At 38.4% G+C, this 20167-nt stretch overlaps 2 protein-coding genes across 7 annotated transcripts in view; one reads left to right on the plus strand and one right to left on the minus strand.

Moving 5' to 3' along the window:
• Positions 1–11: 11 nt before the first annotated feature.
• On the plus strand, positions 12–6052 carry VPS29 (VPS29 retromer complex component). 2 transcript variants are annotated; one of them, XM_030582424.1, is made up of 5 exons: positions 12–207; positions 1207–1218; positions 3797–3988; positions 4621–4856; positions 5523–6052. In XM_030582424.1, the coding sequence occupies exons 1-5, from the start codon at positions 205–207 to the stop codon at positions 5638–5640; spliced, it is 561 nt and encodes a 186-aa protein (XP_030438284.1). In that variant the 5' UTR covers positions 12–204; the 3' UTR covers positions 5641–6052. The 2 variants fall into 2 exon arrangements, with proteins under 2 accessions (XP_030438284.1, XP_030438285.1); XM_030582425.1 differs by lacking the exon at positions 1207–1218.
• Positions 6053–7092: 1040 nt separating this feature from the next.
• The window catches only part of KNTC1 (kinetochore associated 1), an 81133-nt gene continuing 68058 nt past the window's right edge, over positions 7093–20167 (minus strand). For 3 of the 5 annotated variants that reach the window (XM_030582421.1, XM_030582419.1, XM_030582420.1), the window contains 9 exons: positions 19067–19202; positions 18232–18327; positions 17316–17372; positions 16685–16739; positions 16529–16592; positions 13164–13293; positions 12061–12150; positions 10689–10834; positions 7093–8783 (listed from right to left, as the gene is read on the minus strand). In XM_030582421.1, the coding sequence (XP_030438281.1) occupies positions 8642–8783; positions 10689–10834; positions 12061–12150; positions 13164–13293; positions 16529–16592; positions 16685–16739; positions 17316–17372; positions 18232–18327; positions 19067–19202 (916 nt within the window). In that variant the 3' untranslated portion in view covers positions 7093–8641. The remainder of the gene's footprint in view (positions 8784–10688; positions 10835–12060; positions 12151–13163; positions 13294–16528; positions 16593–16684; positions 16740–17315; positions 17373–18231; positions 18328–19066; positions 19203–20167) is intronic. The other 2 variants (XM_030582422.1, XM_030582423.1) reach the window with 2 other exon arrangements.

The following is a 20167-nucleotide window of genomic DNA, read 5'->3' on the forward strand; positions in this document are numbered from 1 at the left end:
TCCCTCGCGGTCTGACAGTGACGGGTGACGCGCGAGGCCTGACTGTTAAGGAACGCGCTCTCGTGTGTACCGACTTGGAGCGATCCCTTCTAGCTGCCGTAGGCCGTAACCGCCCTTGGCTTCCGGAATCTGTAACGGCCCGTTGCTCCTTGGCCCTTCGGAGCGGAGCGGGAGGGAAGGAGGTGACGAGTGGACGGGAGCAGGATGGTGAGCCACCCCGGGGAGTGTGGGCGGCGAGAGGGAACTGCTGACCCGCACCCTACGCTGGAGACGGCCCGGCTCCGGGGCCCTGCTGCCCTTCCCACCCTCAGGGCGTTGTTGCCCCAAGGCCCCCGGCCCCCATCCCCATCGCGCTCCTGCTCCCCTGGGATCCGAGCTACGTTAGCCTCGGCGATATAGCGGAAGCGTGCTAATCCCCCCGGTCTCGTGACGCTCACCGAAAACGGACTCCTCGTCCCAAAGCTTTAATTGTAGGGACAGTTCCGTATTGGGGCCTTGCTGTTCTTTAGACTTAACTTGACACAACATATAGACTAACCCGCTTACTGCAAAGTAACAGAGTAACTAAAACTAAGCAGCTGTTTATAAAACAATCCCTGGCTTTTTATCTCTGGTTCACGTGCATCTTAATGCCAAGTTCAGAAATTCATACTGGGTCCCCCAGGCATTTAGGCAAATTAGCAAGGTTCCTCTATATTTCTTTTGAATGCTGTTTTGCATTAACCATGTAATTTTCAGCATTGTTTGCTTTAATAGTATTCATTTATATGAATAATATTTTTCAGAAATATGTGACCAATTTCTTGGAAGAATAGAAATCCATGAAATTGGCATCAATGGAGATTCTTGTTGGGGGGGGGGGATTCTGATCAGTCACTGTTTACTAAGTCAGTCTAACGTAAAATTCAAAAAGATTGGGTTAGAAGAAAAATATTCAAAAGAATAACTGGTTCACTGAAAAATTACAACAGGTGGTATGAATATTTTGTGAAGTGGCAGCTTGAAAAAGTGTTCCAATATTGTTTCTGACTGTTTCAGGAAAGCTGATTTTTTTAACACTTTCTTTCATAACATTAAAAAAAAATCATTATTTGGCTATTCATATGTCTTTTTTTTTCTTTTCTGTTGCTTTCTTTTAACATTGTTCATGTTTCATCCTGTTTTTTCATTCCCCCTGTCTGCAATCAACTTCTTCATTCCAATAAGGCTGGGCACAGAGTAAGTTTACTCCTCTTGGCTCTTGCTAACACGGGTGGTAGATGATTTGTCAATGTTACGAGATGTTAAAATAAGTATGAATTATAGAATAGCCGCTAGCCAATCCATAGTCAAGACTGCAGCTAAATTTCTGTTGAAAGCCAAATTCTTGTGTGCTTTTTGTCATGATTGTTGTGTCTATCAGAGATGTGATACAGTTAGTACAGCAGAAAATGCTGCTTGTTGTAGTTTACCAAGCTATTTTGATAGATGGAAACTTGAATCAAATTAGGGTCTAAATGGTTTCTCTCAATTCATCAGCACATATTTGATTCAGTGAGATTGAGTGTCTCTAACTGAGAGCATAATTTGGGGGCAGGCATTACATATGGAACTGACTAGTGTTGTGTGTAAATCTTGTAAGACTTGATTAAAGACCTCACATATTGTTTTGTTGCCATCAAAATCAGTTATGCTAAAAAATCAGCCATATTAGAAAATTGTTTTAAAACTGTTTCAGTTAACATGGTTATGCTATCAATGTATAGAGGATATAACATTGTTACAATGTAACTTTTAAAAATTTTCTAACAATATGGGAGCTCAAGTATGTTAGCTCACTTTTTTTAAGTTTGTAGCACAAGAAGGCTAGCATTTAAGTTTCTTCCTCCCTTGTCCTATCCAATTTTTAATATAAACAAAGTGCTGGTGAAAAGCCTAACAGCCCACTGAACAGGTACAACACTGGCACTAGCCCAGCAAACTTCACTGTCTTGCCACTGTGCTTCCTTTTTGAGCTGGAAGGATCATCTTTAGGAGTAATAGGACATCTGTCCACTGGGAACTAGTGGAAGGCCTTACTACTTCTGGTAGTCTAAGAAATAAGAAGTGCTTTATATCACTACTGACTTGGACTTGAACCGGTGGCTCACAAGTTAAAGATTCTGTCTCACTTTACCAATTCTTTGAGTTATAATATTCCCAACTCTTGCATAGTTTGAATACTTAGACTGAGCAGGCTTTCACAACACGGGTAAAAATGCCCAAGCCATCTGCACTTCTGTTAATATTGTTGAGTGATGCTGCATGGTTACTGGAATAAAATGCAAAGGACAAAATTTATAATGTAGACAAGGTTATGGTTCATTCATTGTATATTTGTCTGGAGAGCAGTTTATATGTTTATTTACAATGGACTTGTTTACACTGGCAATTTATAGTGCTGCAACTTTCTTGCTCGGGGTGTGAAAAAAGAGTCACCCAGCAAGTTACACTGGTGCTTTACAGTACTGAAAACAGTGCACCAGCACTGGGAGCTGTGCTCCCACCACTGGTAGCTATGCCCCTCATGGAGGTGGTTTGTTAGAGGGCCGGGAGAGCTGTCTCCCAGCGCTCTGCTGCAGCTACATAAACCATGTTAAAGCATTGCCAGTGTAAACTAGCCCAATGTTATCACATTTTGGGTATTATCATATATCAACAACACTACACTTGGAAGAAAACAAGTAGTATATTGACTTATTTATCAGAATAATAGGAATGCATGCTTTTTATCCAATGTTCATGTGGCCTGTAACAATTTTTTCTTTACAACCCTTTTCACACAGTTGTTGAATAATCAAATTAAGCTTGGCTTATTGATACTTTGTCTGCATTAATTTTGTTTCCTAAATAACAAGTTTAAAAAGTCTATGACATTACATTGTAGGCTACCTTCATAATCAATTATTCAAATTAAAGGTGTGATGATAGTACAGGTGATTTATTTAATAATGGTGACATCCTAGATTTGAGATATAGACTGACAGATATTACTTGTTGGTTGATTCCTGACAGAATACAAGTGATGCACTTAACATACTTCATAGAGCGTTTCCTTTAATAGTTTTATGTATTCATAGTTCTGTTCTGGTCTTTGTTCAGCTTGCAATGGTCTATTAAAATCAACTTTTTGACAAAGATGTACTTGATACAGTCCAATGGAAGCTAAGATGTTTTATTATTTTGTCTTTTGACAAACTTTTTATTCAGTTTAAACATTGAGACACGCTGCAAGCTCATTTTAGGAAAACAAAATGAAGATTAAATACTGAAGTAAAGGGAAACTTGAAATAGTGAAAGGGAAGTAGCCATAACTTAGGCCTGGTCTAAACTTAAATTTTACCACTTGAGCTATGTCTGACAGGAATGTCTTTTTTACTAACAGCCAATATAAGGTGGACTGTAGATGCAGTTACACCAGTATAACTGTGCTTGTACTGGTATAGGTTATGCCATTTCCCCAAACCAGCATAAATTATACAAGTACAAGGACTTTCATAATAAGTGCATCTGTTGCTAGAGGGTTTTAATGCCATACCTATATTGACAAAACCCTTGTAGTGTAGACGAGGCATCAGTCTGTACCACTCTATCTTAGTGAGACATCACTCACTTTGAGACCCACATCCCAATCATAAGCTCAATTTTACATCAGAAATGCAGAATTGTGAAACTGAAGATAACCAAGCTTGCAAATTTCTTGCTTCTTGATTTTTATTGGCTCCGGTTAGGTTCTGTAATTCTTCTCTTTTTTTTCCTGTCCTTGACACCTGATAAGCTGGTATTAGTATTAGGTGACCTTCACATCCCACATCGATGCAACAACCTCCCAGCTAAGTTCAAAAAACTGCTGGTCCCAGGAAAGATCCAGCACATCCTCTGCACCGGAAACCTCTGCACCAAGGAGAGCTATGACTACCTCAAGACTTTGGCTGGGGATGTTCACATTGTAAGAGGAGACTTTGATGAGGTAATGACCTCTCTACAAAGACTTTTAAAAAACAGTCTGACACTTGAGTTATTTATAACTCCCTTTACACCATTTAAGGAAATGGACAAAATTGAGACAGTTATAGTTAGTTAATAAAGAACAGGGTAAAATGACTTAAGCCTAGTTCTTACCTCATGCCCAACAAGGCCAAAGCTGACTCTTGAATTCATGTTATTTGGTTTATTTAATTGTATTTGATTAAGCACTGTAATAAAATAGCTGAACTTATTTGCCAGCGAATAGCTGCTGTTGTCAAGATGTTGAAGTTCTTTGGTCATGCAGTTTTGTAATTCTAAATTTATTTTGAAACTGTAAATAATAAACTTATTATTTCAATATTTCTATAAGCTTTTCAGTCTTGGTGCCACCTTTAAGGCAACATATTTGGCTTTGATGCAGTTGATTTCTGGCTGGGTGTGGTATTCCTGCTAGACGTTTCTGCATTCTTCAGTGAAGAAAAACTTAAGTTGAAGAGGGTCTCTAGCTTATTCTCAGGAGTAGCAGGTTTTTCTGTTATATGAATACATAGCAAATGACTTAATTCCTTTTGAAGATGGAGTCTGTTTCAGTATATGTAATCTGTATGTTGTATATTTGTTTTTAATTTTTAGAACCTGAATTATCCAGAACAGAAAGTTGTAACCGTTGGGCAGTTCAAAATTGGGCTGATCCATGGCCATCAAGTTATACCATGGGGAGATATGGCCAGCCTGGCACTGCTACAAAGGCAGTTTGATGTGGACATTTTAATTTCAGGGCATACACACAAATTTGAGGCATTTGAGCATGAAAACAAGTTCTACGTCAACCCTGGGTCAGCCACAGGAGCTTATAGTGCCTTGGAGAAGTGAGTTAAAATAAGTTGGACAGTTGTCTATTTACCTAGGTTTTTATACCACACCCATCATTGTTCATCAGCACTAATTTTACAGTAATAACTGTTCTAATACCCAATTATCATGACACATGTTTATCTTCAAGCCTTATACATACTAACAGGCCTAATACACACTAACATTAATTTTGTTTTTTGAAACATCAGTATTGCATTTCTGTATCACTTCTCAAAGGTTTGGATCTAGAAAAGAAAAGGTTGAAAACAGCTGCTCAGCATGTGTGTGTATTGTTGCTGCCTATTTCCTGTGCACACAGACTAGAAAGTAATAACTAGAGCCTTCCTAATCTTTGTCAGGTTGAATAGATAATCCCCAGCAGTGATGTTGCCTATCAGAGGAAACAGCTGCTGTGCAATGAGTTAATTTTTAGGGTTATTTGCTAGATAACCTTACACTGTGTTGCTGGTGTCCGGGATTTTCCTATAATACCTTCTAAATCCATTTGCTTAAGATGAGTTTGTTGAAATATCTAGTCTTGTTTTCCAACTTTTTGTTAAATCATGCTTATAAAATTCAAATTCCTTGGAGCAACTCATATTAAGAAATCTAGCTTTGAGAAATACCAGATGTTGGAGTTTTATAATTACCTGATATTAACAATCAGTTTTTCTTTCCAGCAACATCATTCCTTCATTTGTGCTGATGGATATCCAAGCTTCCACAGTAGTTACCTATGTGTATCAACTAATTGGAGATGATGTGAAAGTAGAAAGAATTGAGTACAAAAAACCCTAAAATGAATCTTCTGGTGCTCTTTACCATCTCATTCCCTCTTGTTCTAGTCAAGTAACTGAGCATTCAAGAACCACAAATTGTCTGCAATATTTGATTGTTTGCAGTATTAAATACTTGCTAACTGCTTGTAGCCAATAGCAGGGTAACTAGTTTATAATACATAGCTTCCAGACAATGGCACCCTCTTGCTTTGTTTTCTATGTATGGTTCAGCTTGTAAAATATCCTGTTATGGTGCAAAATGCCTTAGGTGTATAATCAGTCTTGTTATATAACTACCTTTAATGTTGTAATAAACTTGTTTTTCAATCAGTTAGGTTTTATTTATATAAAACTTATTTTGAGTGACAAACCATTAAGGCGAAAGTTATGTGTAACAGTTGAAATTGTTTTGAAATATACTGAATTATTCATAAGCTTGTGACAGTATTCTACTTTTGGTAATAGCATTTACAGAACCTGCACATTTAGTGCAATTTAGTAATTTATCAATTTTTGGAAAAAAATTAGCTTAAGCCTCTTGATACCAAAAGACTTGTCTAAGCCATGAAACTTAAACTGAATTAAAGTAGGGTGTGAATTTAGAGTGCAGTTGCTATTCTGAAATATGCCCTATGTGGTGGAATATGAGTTTGTTTGTAATTCATTTAATCCACTTTGGAACTGGCACTTTTAGTCCAGAGTAAGTGGCTGCACAAAATTATTCTGGAATAGCTAAAATGAAGCATGGTGTGAACAAACCATAAGAAGTGAGCTATATAACATGTTTTGTTTTAAACCATATTTAATATTTTTCACTCAGATTAGTGTCTAAGCCAAGAGTAAAATGATTTAATACTGTTCCTGAAACTACCAGGATAAAACTAAATAATGTTAAGGTTCTGTTACTTAAAGTACAACTTCTGTATGAAATCAAACTAGTTCTAATGCACTGCATGACCAGTTTTGGAGCATACACAAACTATGTTCAATAACTTGTGCCAGTTTAACCAATGACCATCTGATTACCTTTGCCTTACTTACTCCAGATTTAAAGAAAAATAAATTAAGATAAAATGTTAAACTGAAGTTATATAGAAGTGGTCCCGTCAGTATACAAGAGTTTAGACAGTTTAGTTTCACTTGACTTACTCAGCTTTAGAAAGCTGAAGACCATAGTTCATTTATTTAGACCTCAAAAATTGGTTTTGAAATACTAGGACCTGTGGATTTCCTATTCTCAGCTGAAAACACTCAACCCAAGCTCCACATGGTAGGGTAGCTTCTGTTGCTCATGCCTGCCATTTTGTACTAATTATCCTACTAAGAAAGGGAGCCATAGCCTTGCAGAGTATTATTGGTGTTTGTTTCATAAAGAACAGCAAGCATCTTTTTCTCTGCATTCTGAGAGTGGTTTGCTATGCTAGAATAGCTCAGTTTTTACAAGAAACTGCTTCTCCACCAAAGAGAGAGATTCTCCTTTCAAGTGCTGAGAGTATTTATTGTAGGATTGAAGGTGTATCTTCTTATAACTCAATTTGTTAGACAACTTAGTATGATGCAAGCACAAAATTTTTCTAATTTTCTTCTCCTTACTCAGCTGGTATAACACTTAAGGAACCAAGTTGAATATCTGTTTTACTGTGTTATTCAGTCTGCATTAGCTGACGGCTGTTTTAATTAATCTAGCAATAGTTCTGTTTTTCAGCTATCTGGTTATTACTTTTGTTAGTACAATATTACTAGAATAGATACATGGGTTTTAAAGATACAACCACCCTGGGCATTTATATCTATTTTGCATCTATTTTAAGTGTGCTCAGTTTATTGGCATGTTTCCACTCAGTTTTCAGAAGGTACTCAGTTTCCTTTGGAGGAATTCATCCATATACTTTTGTCTCAAAGAAGGAATAGTGTCACAATAAAACAATGGCAGTTAAATTGTTTGTTTATATGCACAGTTGGTTTTAGAGAAGTTATCTCAAATCTTAATTTCACTGAAATGAGTATAAACTTACCCTATTCAAGTAGCATGTATAGAAAGTCTGGGGAGAATGTCTTAGTTGGTTTACATTACAAACATTAGTATTTTCTAAGTTAAGTTCAAAATTTGAGCTTGTCTGTTTTATTTGTGCCCATCCTTGAATGAAAACCAAGTCTACAAAATATTTTACATAAGATACATGAACATTTACAATCTTGTTTAGAAATTCTTATCACACAGTTTACAAAGTGAATTTTATCTTAATAGGATTTGACATGGAAAGGTTGTTTAAAAAACAAAGCAAAAAAGCCTGACATTGAGGAGAAATTAGAAAGCCACAGCACTGACTTCATATAACTCTTGAAAGAAAGTGAAGTTTAAAATTCTCACTTAATTATTTCCAGTATTGAAGTGCTGAGATTACACCAAGTTGTATGGGAGGGGGAAGTGGAAGAGAAGAAAGAGTTCATACAATGTAAATGAAGCCTTTAACTCTTTCACGTGGGACAGCACACTTAAACTAATGTGAGTGTCTGTTAGCCAGGAGCAATAAAAAAAAATGTGAATGGTAACTTTTGTTGAAAGGGTAGGTAGGAGGTTTCAACTTAGTTCCCCTTTAAACACAATGCATGTGACCAATACAGTTTGAAACAATCTTGCCCCTGGAAGAGAAGGGATATAGATCAAGTTACATGCTCCTCTGGGTAGCAGTTTCCAGTAAGAAAATGCAGAAGTCTACTCTGGTCCACTCAGAAACATCTGGATGGGAAGAAAAGAGGAACACACAAGAGTTCAGTAACTTTTTACAGGAATAGAAGTGTTCCAAAAGGATAAGTTTATAGGAAAATGGAATAGGAGCATTGAAATAGGCATAAAGTTCCCTTTTTATATAAGAAATATTGCATAGATTTTATTTACATATTTGAAACTTAGAATTCTACCATGAAATGGTACTAAAATAGAAAAATAACTAATATAGGAGAGTCTTTAACTGGTCCAAGAGCATCTTGTTCTTTAGTCTGAATGAATGTCTTAGGTTTCAGTATTTTCTCTTTAAACCAAGATAGGTTGGATAACTAGAGCCTTTTACCTTCAAAATATCACAAGATGATTTATCTGCCAGAATGGGACTTCCACATTGTTTCTGATATTCTACTATTAGGGCTGCTGCATCATCCATGCTGTAAAGGACAAAATAAAGTTTGTTTTACAGCTGACAAAACTAATCTCCCTCAATTCCCATAATACTCTACAATGCAGAGAATTTAGACAATGTGCATTTAACTATAAAACAATTCATATAAACAAAGTTTTTGTGATTTCTCTTCTTCTTTTCCAATTTCCTAAAGCAGGGGTGGCCAACCTGAGCCTGAGAAGGAGCCAGAATTTACCAATGTACATTGCCAAAGAGCTACAGTAATATCACCAACCCCTGCCCCCAGCGCTTCCTGCCCCACCAGCAGCCCCACCAATCAGCACCTCCCCTTCCTCCCAATCAGCTGTTTTGTGGTGTGCAGGAGGCTTGGGGGATTAGGGGGTGGGAGGGCATGACAGGCTCAGAGGAAGGGGTGGAATGGGGGCATAGACTGTGGCCGAGCCAGGGGTTGAGCAGTGAGCACCCCCTGGCACATTGGAAAGTTGGCGCCTGTAGCTCCAGTCCCAGAGTCGGTGCCTATACAAGGAGCTGCATGTGGCTCTGAAGCTACAGGTTGGCCACCCCTGCCCTAAAGGCCTAACAGGAGTTCTGACTATTTTTCTCTACCCCTTTTCAGTAGATAATCCTGGAAGGGAAAAAGGTCTCCCTAAAACCTAGCTATTTATGTAAAGCCAACAACTACTATACCCTATTCCAGTAGTTTAGACTTACAGTGGATTTCTATCCATGTGTAATGCTAAGTTTTAGTCATGGGTATTTTTAGTAAGTCATGGACAAGTTACAGGCAGAAAACAAAAATTCACAGCTCGTGTCCATGTACAATTGTCCATGACTGGTACTATATAGCCCTAACTAAAACTTGGGCCCTGGGGTGGTGGCCCGGGATAACCGCCTTAGGCTCTGGGGTGGTGACCCGGGACCCCTGCTGGTGCTGGGGGAGACAGGAGGGTTGGTGGGGCTGGCAAGCTCCCTACCTGGCTCTGCGCAGTTCCCTGGAAGCGGCCGACGTGTCTCTGCAGGTCCTAGGGGGAGGGAAGGCCGGAGGGGTGTGTGTGTGTGTGTGTGTGTGTGTGTGTGGCTTGATACGCTGCCCCCTCCCACAAGTGCAAGCAGGCAGAGGCAGTGTGCAGAACCCCCTGGCTCCTCCACCTAGGAGCTGCAGGGACATGCTTGCCGCTTCCAGGAAGCTCCCCTGAAGTAAGTGCCGCCCCACACCATAACCCTCTGCCCCAGCCCTGAGCTCCCTCCCACACCTAAACTGCTGCTGAGGGGGAGGGTTCATGGTGGCCTGAGACTGGCCCTGGGGCTGCTTGGGCAGTTTCGGAGCCAGCCGCTGTGGAAGTCACAGAAAGTCACGGAATCCATGACAGACACGCAGCCGTATCGATTTGTGATCACAAAACAACATAGTGGCAAGTACAGTTGCTCATCCGGGAGAGTAAATATTTGTTTACCGCTGCTAAATTCCATAAAAAAACTCCTAGAAAGCCAGTCCCATGTGACCAGTCAGCTCAATATGCTGTTTCATAGTCCACAATTTGAAAACTGCTGCTCTGTGGAACTTTCAGTAAGCTTACTCTTTCCATCCCAATAGAATACCTGTCCAAGTCTTACTGAGTCAAGGAGCAAAAGCCAACTCCTGAAGTTTGGTAACAAATAACTTTACCAAATAACTGATCCATTACTTTCAAACAAAGCCCCCAGCACTGTAAGTAGCTTGCCAGGGACCATGGAGGATTTCTTAGTCACCTTAAAGAAAAAACATTTCATTGTCAGTGCTTGAAAAACTCTTGGATACTGTGTGCTGGTAAGTCACTAGAGTCCTAGTAAATGAAAAAGCTACAGTAAATACTGTAAGATTCTAACTTCCATAGGAGTTTTTTCTAATTGTATCTACCGTGCACCACCATACTACATCTTGTTAACCTACCAGCTCTTGTTGGCAAGGTAATCCACTAATTCTTTCACTCTGTGAGTGTTCATCACTTGTAGCTTCAGTAACGGGAAGTATTTTGTTTTAAAAAATCGTTCATATTGTTTCTCGTTTATGATGTTGTCCAGAATTAAACACCTAATCTGAAAGTGGCAGAAGAGTTATTTAAATATTGTAGATACAATTAAATTAATTTTCCTATACTGAGCTCTTATTTGTTTGTCAAGGGTCTAGCTTACTAGCATTTTCCCACTTGAGTCTCATATAAGGTGATTAGGGTTAATGTTTTTACAGCACTTTGAAAATATAAGCTCTCTTATAAAGAAGGTAGGATGATTTGAGGATTAAAAATTCTTCTCTCTCAGATAGGGAAATTAAGTAAACTCATCCACAGTGAGTCAGACAGAGCCAGAAAAACAGTTACAGAGCTCTTCTTAGCAGTTTTGTTTGGTTAGAGTCTTGCTGTGTTTAGTTAGTACCATACAACTGATTTGACAGTTAGCTATTCTTCAAACAATGTTGCCCTCCATACATGAAGTGTGCTACAGAACAGCATTGTGTAATCATAGTCATCAGTGAGTCAATTACAGAATAATTAACAGACTGCAAAAATTTATTTCCTTACAACTACTACTGACTTATTTTAGTAACTGACAAAGTGTACTAACAGTGCATCAAATTTGTGTTTTTCTTTGTCACCATCTTATCAAGGATAACTTGCTGAACGGTGGCAAAAAGGGTTGGTAAAATTCTTGGATGTGTAAATGAGGGAGAAATAAGTAGGGAGGTGATCTTTCTGTATGGCATTGGTGTGACTGCTTCTGGAATAATGCATAAAGTTCTGGCGTCTACTTCTTAAAAAAACCCACAAACAATTGGACAGGGTGCAGAAGAACTGCAAAAATGATTCCAGGGCTGGAGAAAATGAGCATTAAAGAGCTCAGTCTGGTCAGTTTATCAAAGAAAAATTGAGGTGACTTGATTAGTATATAAATCCCTTCACAAGGTAAGAATACTGGGTACTAAAGGGCTCTTTAATCTGGCAGAGAAAGGCATAACCAAAACCAGTGGCTAGAAGCTGAAGTCAGACAAATTCAACCTAGAAATAGGGCACAAGTTTAACAGAGTGACTAACCACTGGAACAAACTCACAGTGGAAGTGGTGGGATTTTCCATCTCTTGCTGTCTTCAAAATCAAAACTGGATACCTTTCTAGAAAATAGGCTTTAGCCAAACACGTTTTTGGGCTCAACATAGGAGTAACTGGGTGAAAGTTAATAGCCTGAGATACACAGGTCAGACTAGATGGTCTAATGGTCCCTTCTCCTCTTAAAGTTTATGAATAAGGAGATTACATTAGTTTATTTACCTGTGATGCAAAGCCTGCTACTTCACCAGTGTTCATATGTTCATCTACTTGCTGTAGGACAGTCTCTGGGTTACATGAAGATAGGAAGCCCTTGGAAAAATTAGTTTGACATATGCAGAATTTTATAGTCTAAAAATTCTCAGAGGAACAAATGTTTTGAAACTTCTTGCATAAATGAGAAATTGTTTGGTTTCAGTGCATACTATTTGCTTAAAAGCTTTTGTTTTGATTAATTTCTGCAACATGTTCTACAGCTGAATTTATTATACACTTGCGGTCAACAGTTGAGATTTACTCCATTGTGGGAAACTGAGCTAAGGAATTTCTCTCTCCACAAAAGAAAAAAAAAATTGCATAAAGAAATACAATTTAAAAATTTGTGAACTAAAAATAGACAAGCATTTGTAAAATGTAGACAAACTAAACTTTGTAGATGTATTCACAAATTAGTATTGTGCCATATCAATAGATAAATTAAAAATGCATGTATTAGTACTGCCAGTGCTATCTTGGTAGTTGTAGGAGTAGCATATACGGCCCCATGAAGCTTTCACTCCATCCTCCTCCTTTACTCCATAGGAGCAAATGCTGAGAGAAGGGAAAGGGAATAGTGAAGATACAAATTGGCAGCTGGGACACAGCTTTAATGCAAAGAAAGGTATGGGTGACAACATGTGAGATGCTCACATCAAATGTTCATTCTAAAGAGAGACAAAGGTGTCAAGTGTCTCATATTAAGGAAAACTAACTAAACTATTAGGCAGATTACAAGTTTTAAAAATAATGGCAAACAAATTTGTCTGAACTAAGGCTTCACAGCACTATTTTATATCTTATATGGGACTAATCTCACTATAATCACACTGAACATTTTCACAGTAGCATCAATTTTAATTGCTTCTGCACATGGGTTACTTTTCTTCACATTCTGTTCACCGTAAGCAGGTGTTGAAATCTAACATTTAGTTTTGGTTAATGTAAATTCTCAGTACTGATGCAAGAAGCAGATTAATATGTATTTCCCATGAGCAATAAGCTCCATGCCTTCCTTTTGTGAGCCTTTTTGCCAGCTCAGGTGCATAGAAATGTAAACCACTGCTTACCTGAATGTGTTGCTCTCTCTTCTCAGTCTGGGGAATCAGCAGCAAGCATCCCAGAGCAAAAGCTGTAAGGTCCAACTGTGCATATTGCCTTGCAATTCCAATTATATCTAGATCAGCTAGAACAGGACACCTTCAGATGGGGAGGTGTCTTAATTAATATACTTATCCTTTTCTTCAGATTTTTGAGAGAAAGCTTATATTAATTCCAGGGTTGCATGGCTTTATACCTACATTATTTACTAGTTGCTTAAAAAGGGTATTTTTATATTAGCAATTAACAATTGCATTTAATGTTTGTTGTTTCATTCAGCTCTGATGAACCCCATACAACCAGATGAAGGGAGTACACAGTCCATGCTAATGTGCCCCACTACCCCCCATTTCTCCAGTGAATTAACAGAAATAGGTTGTTAAATAGCATCTGCTGCTTCAGTCAGGTATTATTAGATCAATAACATGCTGCAAATTCAGAAATTAATGGGGGCAAATTAGGGAAGTTACCAAAACTGCAGATGTATGTAATAAATAATCTCTCTGTCAGGTAAGAATGCTTTTTAAAAAAATGTCTGCAAGGGGGAAAAAGCCAAACACACATTTCCGTCCCCTTCCTTATGTCACTTTTTGCTTTTATCCCTCAAATACTAATCCACATAATTAAAAATGCAGTCACACCAATATTTATTGTATACATTGACCTCCATACATTATATAATATTGCTTTTTTAAAAACTGTTAAAAGAACATTAAGGTTGCAAAGTCAAACATAGTTCATGTGTAATGGATTAAAAAAAAAACCCCAAAATCTATGCTATCATGTGACTCTATTCTGACCCCCAACATGGGTCATCAGTAGAAGTCAGAACATTAGTTCCATGGCACAGACCGGTAATACATGAGCTAGTGGGAGTAACTAGTAAAAGCAGTAGGCTGATACTCTCTATGTGGACCACTCACTAAGTGGGGATGAAACATTTTGCCAGTGGATTTCATAGCTATTTGCTGACAGCAGGGGAACGTGGAGACTGAGGACTTCTGCTTTCAATTCCAGATTCTACAAAGCAGCGTATTCTAGTGGTTATAGGCCCTCCTGCCATTTCTCACCCCTCTGCTCTCCCAGCTGCTCAGCCCCTCACTCCAGGAGCAGTTCCCCTTGCTGATTGGCTCGTGCCCAAAAAACAGCTCAACAGCAAGCACTTGCACTCCCCTAGCTAGCTACCCTCCTGCCCTCATCCCTGCTGAACAGCCGATGGCTCATGGGCCCCCACAGGCAGGGCCAGCTTTAGGAAGTGCGGGGCCCAATTCAAACATTTTCTGCGGGGCCCTGGCAGGGATGACTTAAAAAAAGTGGAAAAAAAAGCCTCTCATTTCTTTCATGTATTATTTACTTTCCATAACTATATGAATAATAAAATTCCAGTGTGGCTGCTTCTTTATCCTCCTCCACAATGCCTTAGCACCAGAAAACTGGCAGAGCATACGAGAGTCTTCCTGCTCTCAGGTCAGGTGCTTTGGCAGCTGGGAGGAGCAACTGTCAGGGAAAAAAGTCCTGCTGAGCTCTAGCACCTCTGTTCTGAAGCATGCTCAGTGCAGATAGAATCTTTACAGAATTTAACTGCCAAACAAATCTGAGTTTGTGCGATCTAGGATTTTTTCCAGGGGATTATAACTTGTGCAAATCTGGACAGATGTTCACAGAGAGGGCAAAAGGCACATACCTGACGCTAGGATGACTACTTTCCTCCTAAATTTGAAGTCCCAGCACCAAAGCATGGAAGCACTAGAGCATTTTAAAAACGTTTGAACATGGGCAAACAATGCATTTTCCCCATATCATACTCTCAGAAATAGCTGAACCATTTTGGCTGAGGTTTTAAGGCATACACTCAGCATGGGAAATTTCAGCCTGAATGGTTAAAGTTTGGCAGAGTTAAAGCAAATGAAAACAGGATCTGACAATGGGAACTGTCAGGCAACCTTAAGTGTAAATTAAGCAGCAGTATTAGCTCTGCCTAGAATATTGTTCTAATATAGTATAACTACATATACCAGTTCTCTAATTTAGAACCATGGCTTGAATCTCCTTTCTTTTCTGCTGCTATTGCAGTCACACCAATATTTATTGTAAATATTGCTGTTGCAGTGCTTTGCAGATCCTTAGGGGCCCACCAGTACAATCAAGGAGGTCTGTGAACTGATTGGTCCCTACCAGAGGCAACATGTGTCGGGGTATGGGGGGTCATGCCTCGAGCACCCTCTAAATACCTCTATATATCACCTAGCATTGCTGTATTTTATCATTAGTATCAGGTAAGCTGTCAGTATTTTAATTTGCTGTGTTTTTTGTTGATCTGTTCAAATAATTTATCTACAGTAATATTTGTGATAACTATTAAAGAAAGAAACTAATGAGGGAGGAGTTGTGGATCTGCAGGTTTGTCTATTTAAGTTTAGGGGTCCCGGGGTAAAATAAAGTTGAGAACCACTGTGCTATTCTATCTTCTTCAAATGCAAGACAGAATTACTACCGAGCATAAGCAAGCACACTTCCATAAGTAAACATAGTGCTTTTAAAAAGAGCTAGGTACTATTTTGTTGAAGTCGCCACAAGAATTTCTACAACTAGCTGTGGCAAAATTGTAGGACTTCATTAGAATGTAGACTGATACAAATGAGGGAGAATGAACCATTTATGCATACACAACTCGATTTTGGATAGATTAACTTTGTGTGTATACATCTGTGTTTGATTTTTAGTGCTAATACTTAAAATGTCATGTTTATTCTCTATAAGAAGATACATCAACATGATCTTTCTATTTAACATTTTTCTTGTGTTATAAACTAATGGCCTGGGAAGTTTCTCATGCACTTTATGCTCATAAACACTTTTTATGATTGATTGCACTTTTAGAGTGAGATTCTATGATGCGCCTCTAAAGGCAGCACAGAAAGCACAACCCAGTGGAAGGGACAGGGTGGCTAAGTAGCTTTAAGTGAGCTTTGGATTGTCCAGACACCGGGCTTCTCCAGGGGCTGGAGCAGGCCCTGGTGTAATTTAGATGCTGTGAGTGGCTGTCTAACTTTTGGTACGTGTCCCTGGCTGCCTATGGACTGCTGTGCTGTCAAGAATCTACAGCACTGTGCACTGGGCCCTGCCCCCTAAAAATCTGCAGAGAAGGGGGCTGTCTGTCTTAGTTCCTGCACCACAGGGATTTCCCCCAGTCAGATCCAGGGCTTTTAGAGTTTCTTTACACTGATTCAGCCTTTTACTGGGTGCAAAGTGTTGGAGGAGGGGTGTGAATCTCTCACACAGTATTTTCCACCTCCAATCTTCCAACCAAATGCAGGATGCAACATTTACTTACTTCAGTAGAACCACAAAACATTCACAGCATGCCTCTAACTGCTTAGGACTTGGCGGACAAGAAGCTGAGAAAAAAAGAAAGGCGATATTGACAAACTAAAATACAGTACTGCCATATTATTACACAACCATGAAAGAGAGCTAAGGATAAACCTACCTGCAAGAAATGGTGCCAGAATTACACTTCTCCAAGCTCGGCTAAAATTAGGAATCTATTGAAAATAAATATATTTTTAAAACAACACCTATAACATTCACAAACCAGCACAATATGGAATTTTGGAAACTGACAATCATTTTTTTGAACAACTCAACTTTGGACTAAGGTAATATCCATTATTATATTCTATATTATAGAATTTAAGCTGTAAGATTTTGAACATTGGGTTCTTGGGTGTTTGCCTTCTAAGTCCTATATTTTTTTTTCAAACTCCATGGCTCCCAGAGGCAATGGCATCAAACACTAAATAAATCTCAGACCTCCTAGTTAGTCTTTACCATACTCGTGACTTTGCAGGATTGACCTAGACAAAATAACATTACCACCAATTTACAAATCCCTCAAAATAAGGGTCTAATAAAGGAAGCAATGACACAATCTTACACTACAGTAGAAAACAACTATTACATCTAATGGCAATAAAATTTGGTACCATTTATTATGGAGTATTTGTGTCTAGCACTTTCCATGAACAGTTGACAAAATTGTTTACAAAAAGGAAAGTATCATTATACCATTTTAGATGAGGAACTGAGGCGCAGAGCAAATTCATAAGAGATTTACATACCTGCCATAATGAAGGAACCCCAGTAATTGCTATCAAAACTTTCCTGAGATAATGAATCTGAAAAACAATTATTCCATTACAAAATGTCTTAGTATTTTGTAGATTTATACAAGAACCTACAGGATTAAATTATACTTATGCTCTTAACATTAAATTGTGAATTTGCAGTTCCTAAATTGGATAACCCTAGCAAACATTAATATTTTGTATTACAAAATTAAGAATGTTATCAATGTATCCTGCATCTCAATAAGTTGAATGTAGCATTTCATTAATTATGTCTGTATTTGGTGGTGTGTAACAAAATACACTCCTACAACTAACTTTGAAAGGAGTCATTTTCCAAAATTCATAATGTAGATCTTGAATGGTTCTGCTCAAGTTTTCACACGATAAATTAAAAAACAAATACAAAACCCCTTGAAGCTTTAAAAATTCTCACTAACAGCACAAAAAATCAGTCACAGCTAAGACAGCAATAACTCAGTGATAAACTGTGTAGCATGCTGAGATGTAAATCTACAGCAGCTACATGCTAGCTAGCTGTGTTGCCCCTACCACTGTGCACTAAAAAGTTTCTTAGTGCACTCTGATGTATTCCACTTTGAAATAAGCATATATCAAAGAGCACTAGGGAACTTTTAGAGCACAGTAGCGGGGTCCACATGGAAAGTTAGGGTGCAGCATGTTAGCGTGTAAATTTATACCCCAGCTGGCAGCATGCCAACTGTTCCCTACACAAGCCCAGTAAGTTTGTGTAACATGGATTTTAATTTCACTGTTTAGCAATCAGAGGCTGATATGCCTAGTGTGTATTTGTTTTGCATTTGCTTGCATACAGAGTTTCCCCAATGTAGCATCTCTTTAATGTTGCTACGGAACAGTATGTTTCAAATATTTCCTAAAAGTTCCTTACCATATTGAAACAAAGTAGCTTCTGCAGTAAGCCACTCCAGAGTTGAGGATCATACACTTTATATTCTAAGCTAAGTTCAGTCACTAGTCTGGCAGCCTAAAGCAAAACAAAACAAACTGAATTATTTCATTAAATTACATTATCTTAGAAGTCTCTGTAGTTTTCTAGATGATATATCCCCAAAGTTGGTTTAGACACACAAACAGAATGTTAGCATGTTTAAAAATCCCCACGTTTTATTCGATGTGTTGGTGTTTCTTCCATTACCCCATTTGCTCTCTTATTTCCATATTTTGAACTATGCCCCTCTGCTGAAGATCTGACCATTTCCATCTTATGGATATAAAAACAGAAGTACTGTAACTGAAACTTTCCTCCGTAGGATAGTGTCCTTTCTGCACATGTAATAATTTCTCCGCAAAAACTTGCCTCTCTGTCTTATCCTCACTTATTCATTAACTTGACTTTTTAAAGTTATAAATGCAGCACTGGATATTTTAACGCAACAAATCGCTGGATGTCAAACAAAAAATTAAAAATGAAGTGTAACAGGTTATAGCTAAGGATCCACTGCCAATTTAGCATAGTGAGATAACTAACAGTCGCTCAAAAGGTATATACACCTGTCATCCTTTGATATTTGTACCATTAAAATAGAATAGATTTTTACACTGTGAAATTATGTATATTTTTCAAGGCCTCTTAAAAAAATATCAGCAGGCAACTGAAGTCTAAAAATATACAAAACACACAGTATGTAGGCATGCGCGCACACAAAATGTATAATATGATTATTCACACACATACACCATCAAATTTACTCTCTCAATCATACCGTGGGTTCGTGGCTATGGTTTTTCCACAGTCCCTTAATCATTCCTTCTTTAGGACTCCTGTGAAAGGATTCATAGGTGTATGGAATGTTCAGTCTTTCCAACTCTGCCAGATAAATGAAGCATTGTAGAAAATACCTGCAAAAACAGAAGAGTTGTGATACTTACAGTGACAGCTGTTTTATAGTCCATGTAGTTCTTACCGGTTAGGATGAAACTAATTTAATGTACTATTGGTTAAAAAAGAAGAGAGAATACCAATATCAACTATAGTCTTATGAAAGCAAATTTATTGGACACAACATTTTTCTAGTAATTATTCAGATACTGTGCAATGATAAGGTGTGATGCTCTGTACCTCAGGAGAGCACCCTACGAACCTAGGTTCATCTTTATAAAATGATTGTGTGGTATCCAATGCAAAGTTTGTCATGTTAGGTGTCTTCAGAAGGTTCATCATGCACTGAGCATGGTTGTTATAGTGATGTTATAGGTTATAATTTCATGCCTCAGAGGAACAAAGGACGCTGACCTAGGCAGCAACAAAAGAATGTTAGACTCTCGAGGGAGTCACCCCCTCTTCCTTTGGTCAGTTTGGAATGGCAGTGAGGCCTGACTCTGAAGGGGGAAAGAGGAAAAGCCAAAAGGGAAGAAAGAATATGATAAAAGGGAGAGACTTTGCCATGCTCACTCTCACTCTTCCACCTACATCTACAGACACCACATCAAGCAACTGAAGTGCTGATCAAAGGAAAGAACCTGGCTGAAGAGCAACCAGCCAGCCTGTGGTGAGAAGCGTCTAAGTTTGTAAGGACATTGAAAGTGTTTAGATCAGCTTAGAATGTGTTTTGCTTTTATTTCACTTGTCCAAATCTGACTTATGTTTTGACTTATAATCACTTAAAATCTATCTTTATAGTTAATAAAGGTGTTTGTTTATTCTACCTGAAGCAGTGTGTTTGGTCTGAAGCGTGTCAGAGGCTCCCCTTGGGATAACAAGCCTGGTACATATCAATTTCTTTATTAAAATGACAAACTCATATAAGCTTGCAGCGTCCAGCGGGCATAACTGGGCACTGAAGACAGAGGTTCCTAGGGTTGTG

Source organism: Gopherus evgoodei, chromosome 13, assembly GCF_007399415.2.
Source record: "Gopherus evgoodei ecotype Sinaloan lineage chromosome 13, rGopEvg1_v1.p, whole genome shotgun sequence".
In the NCBI taxonomy this organism is placed as follows: domain Eukaryota; kingdom Metazoa; phylum Chordata; order Testudines; family Testudinidae; genus Gopherus; species Gopherus evgoodei.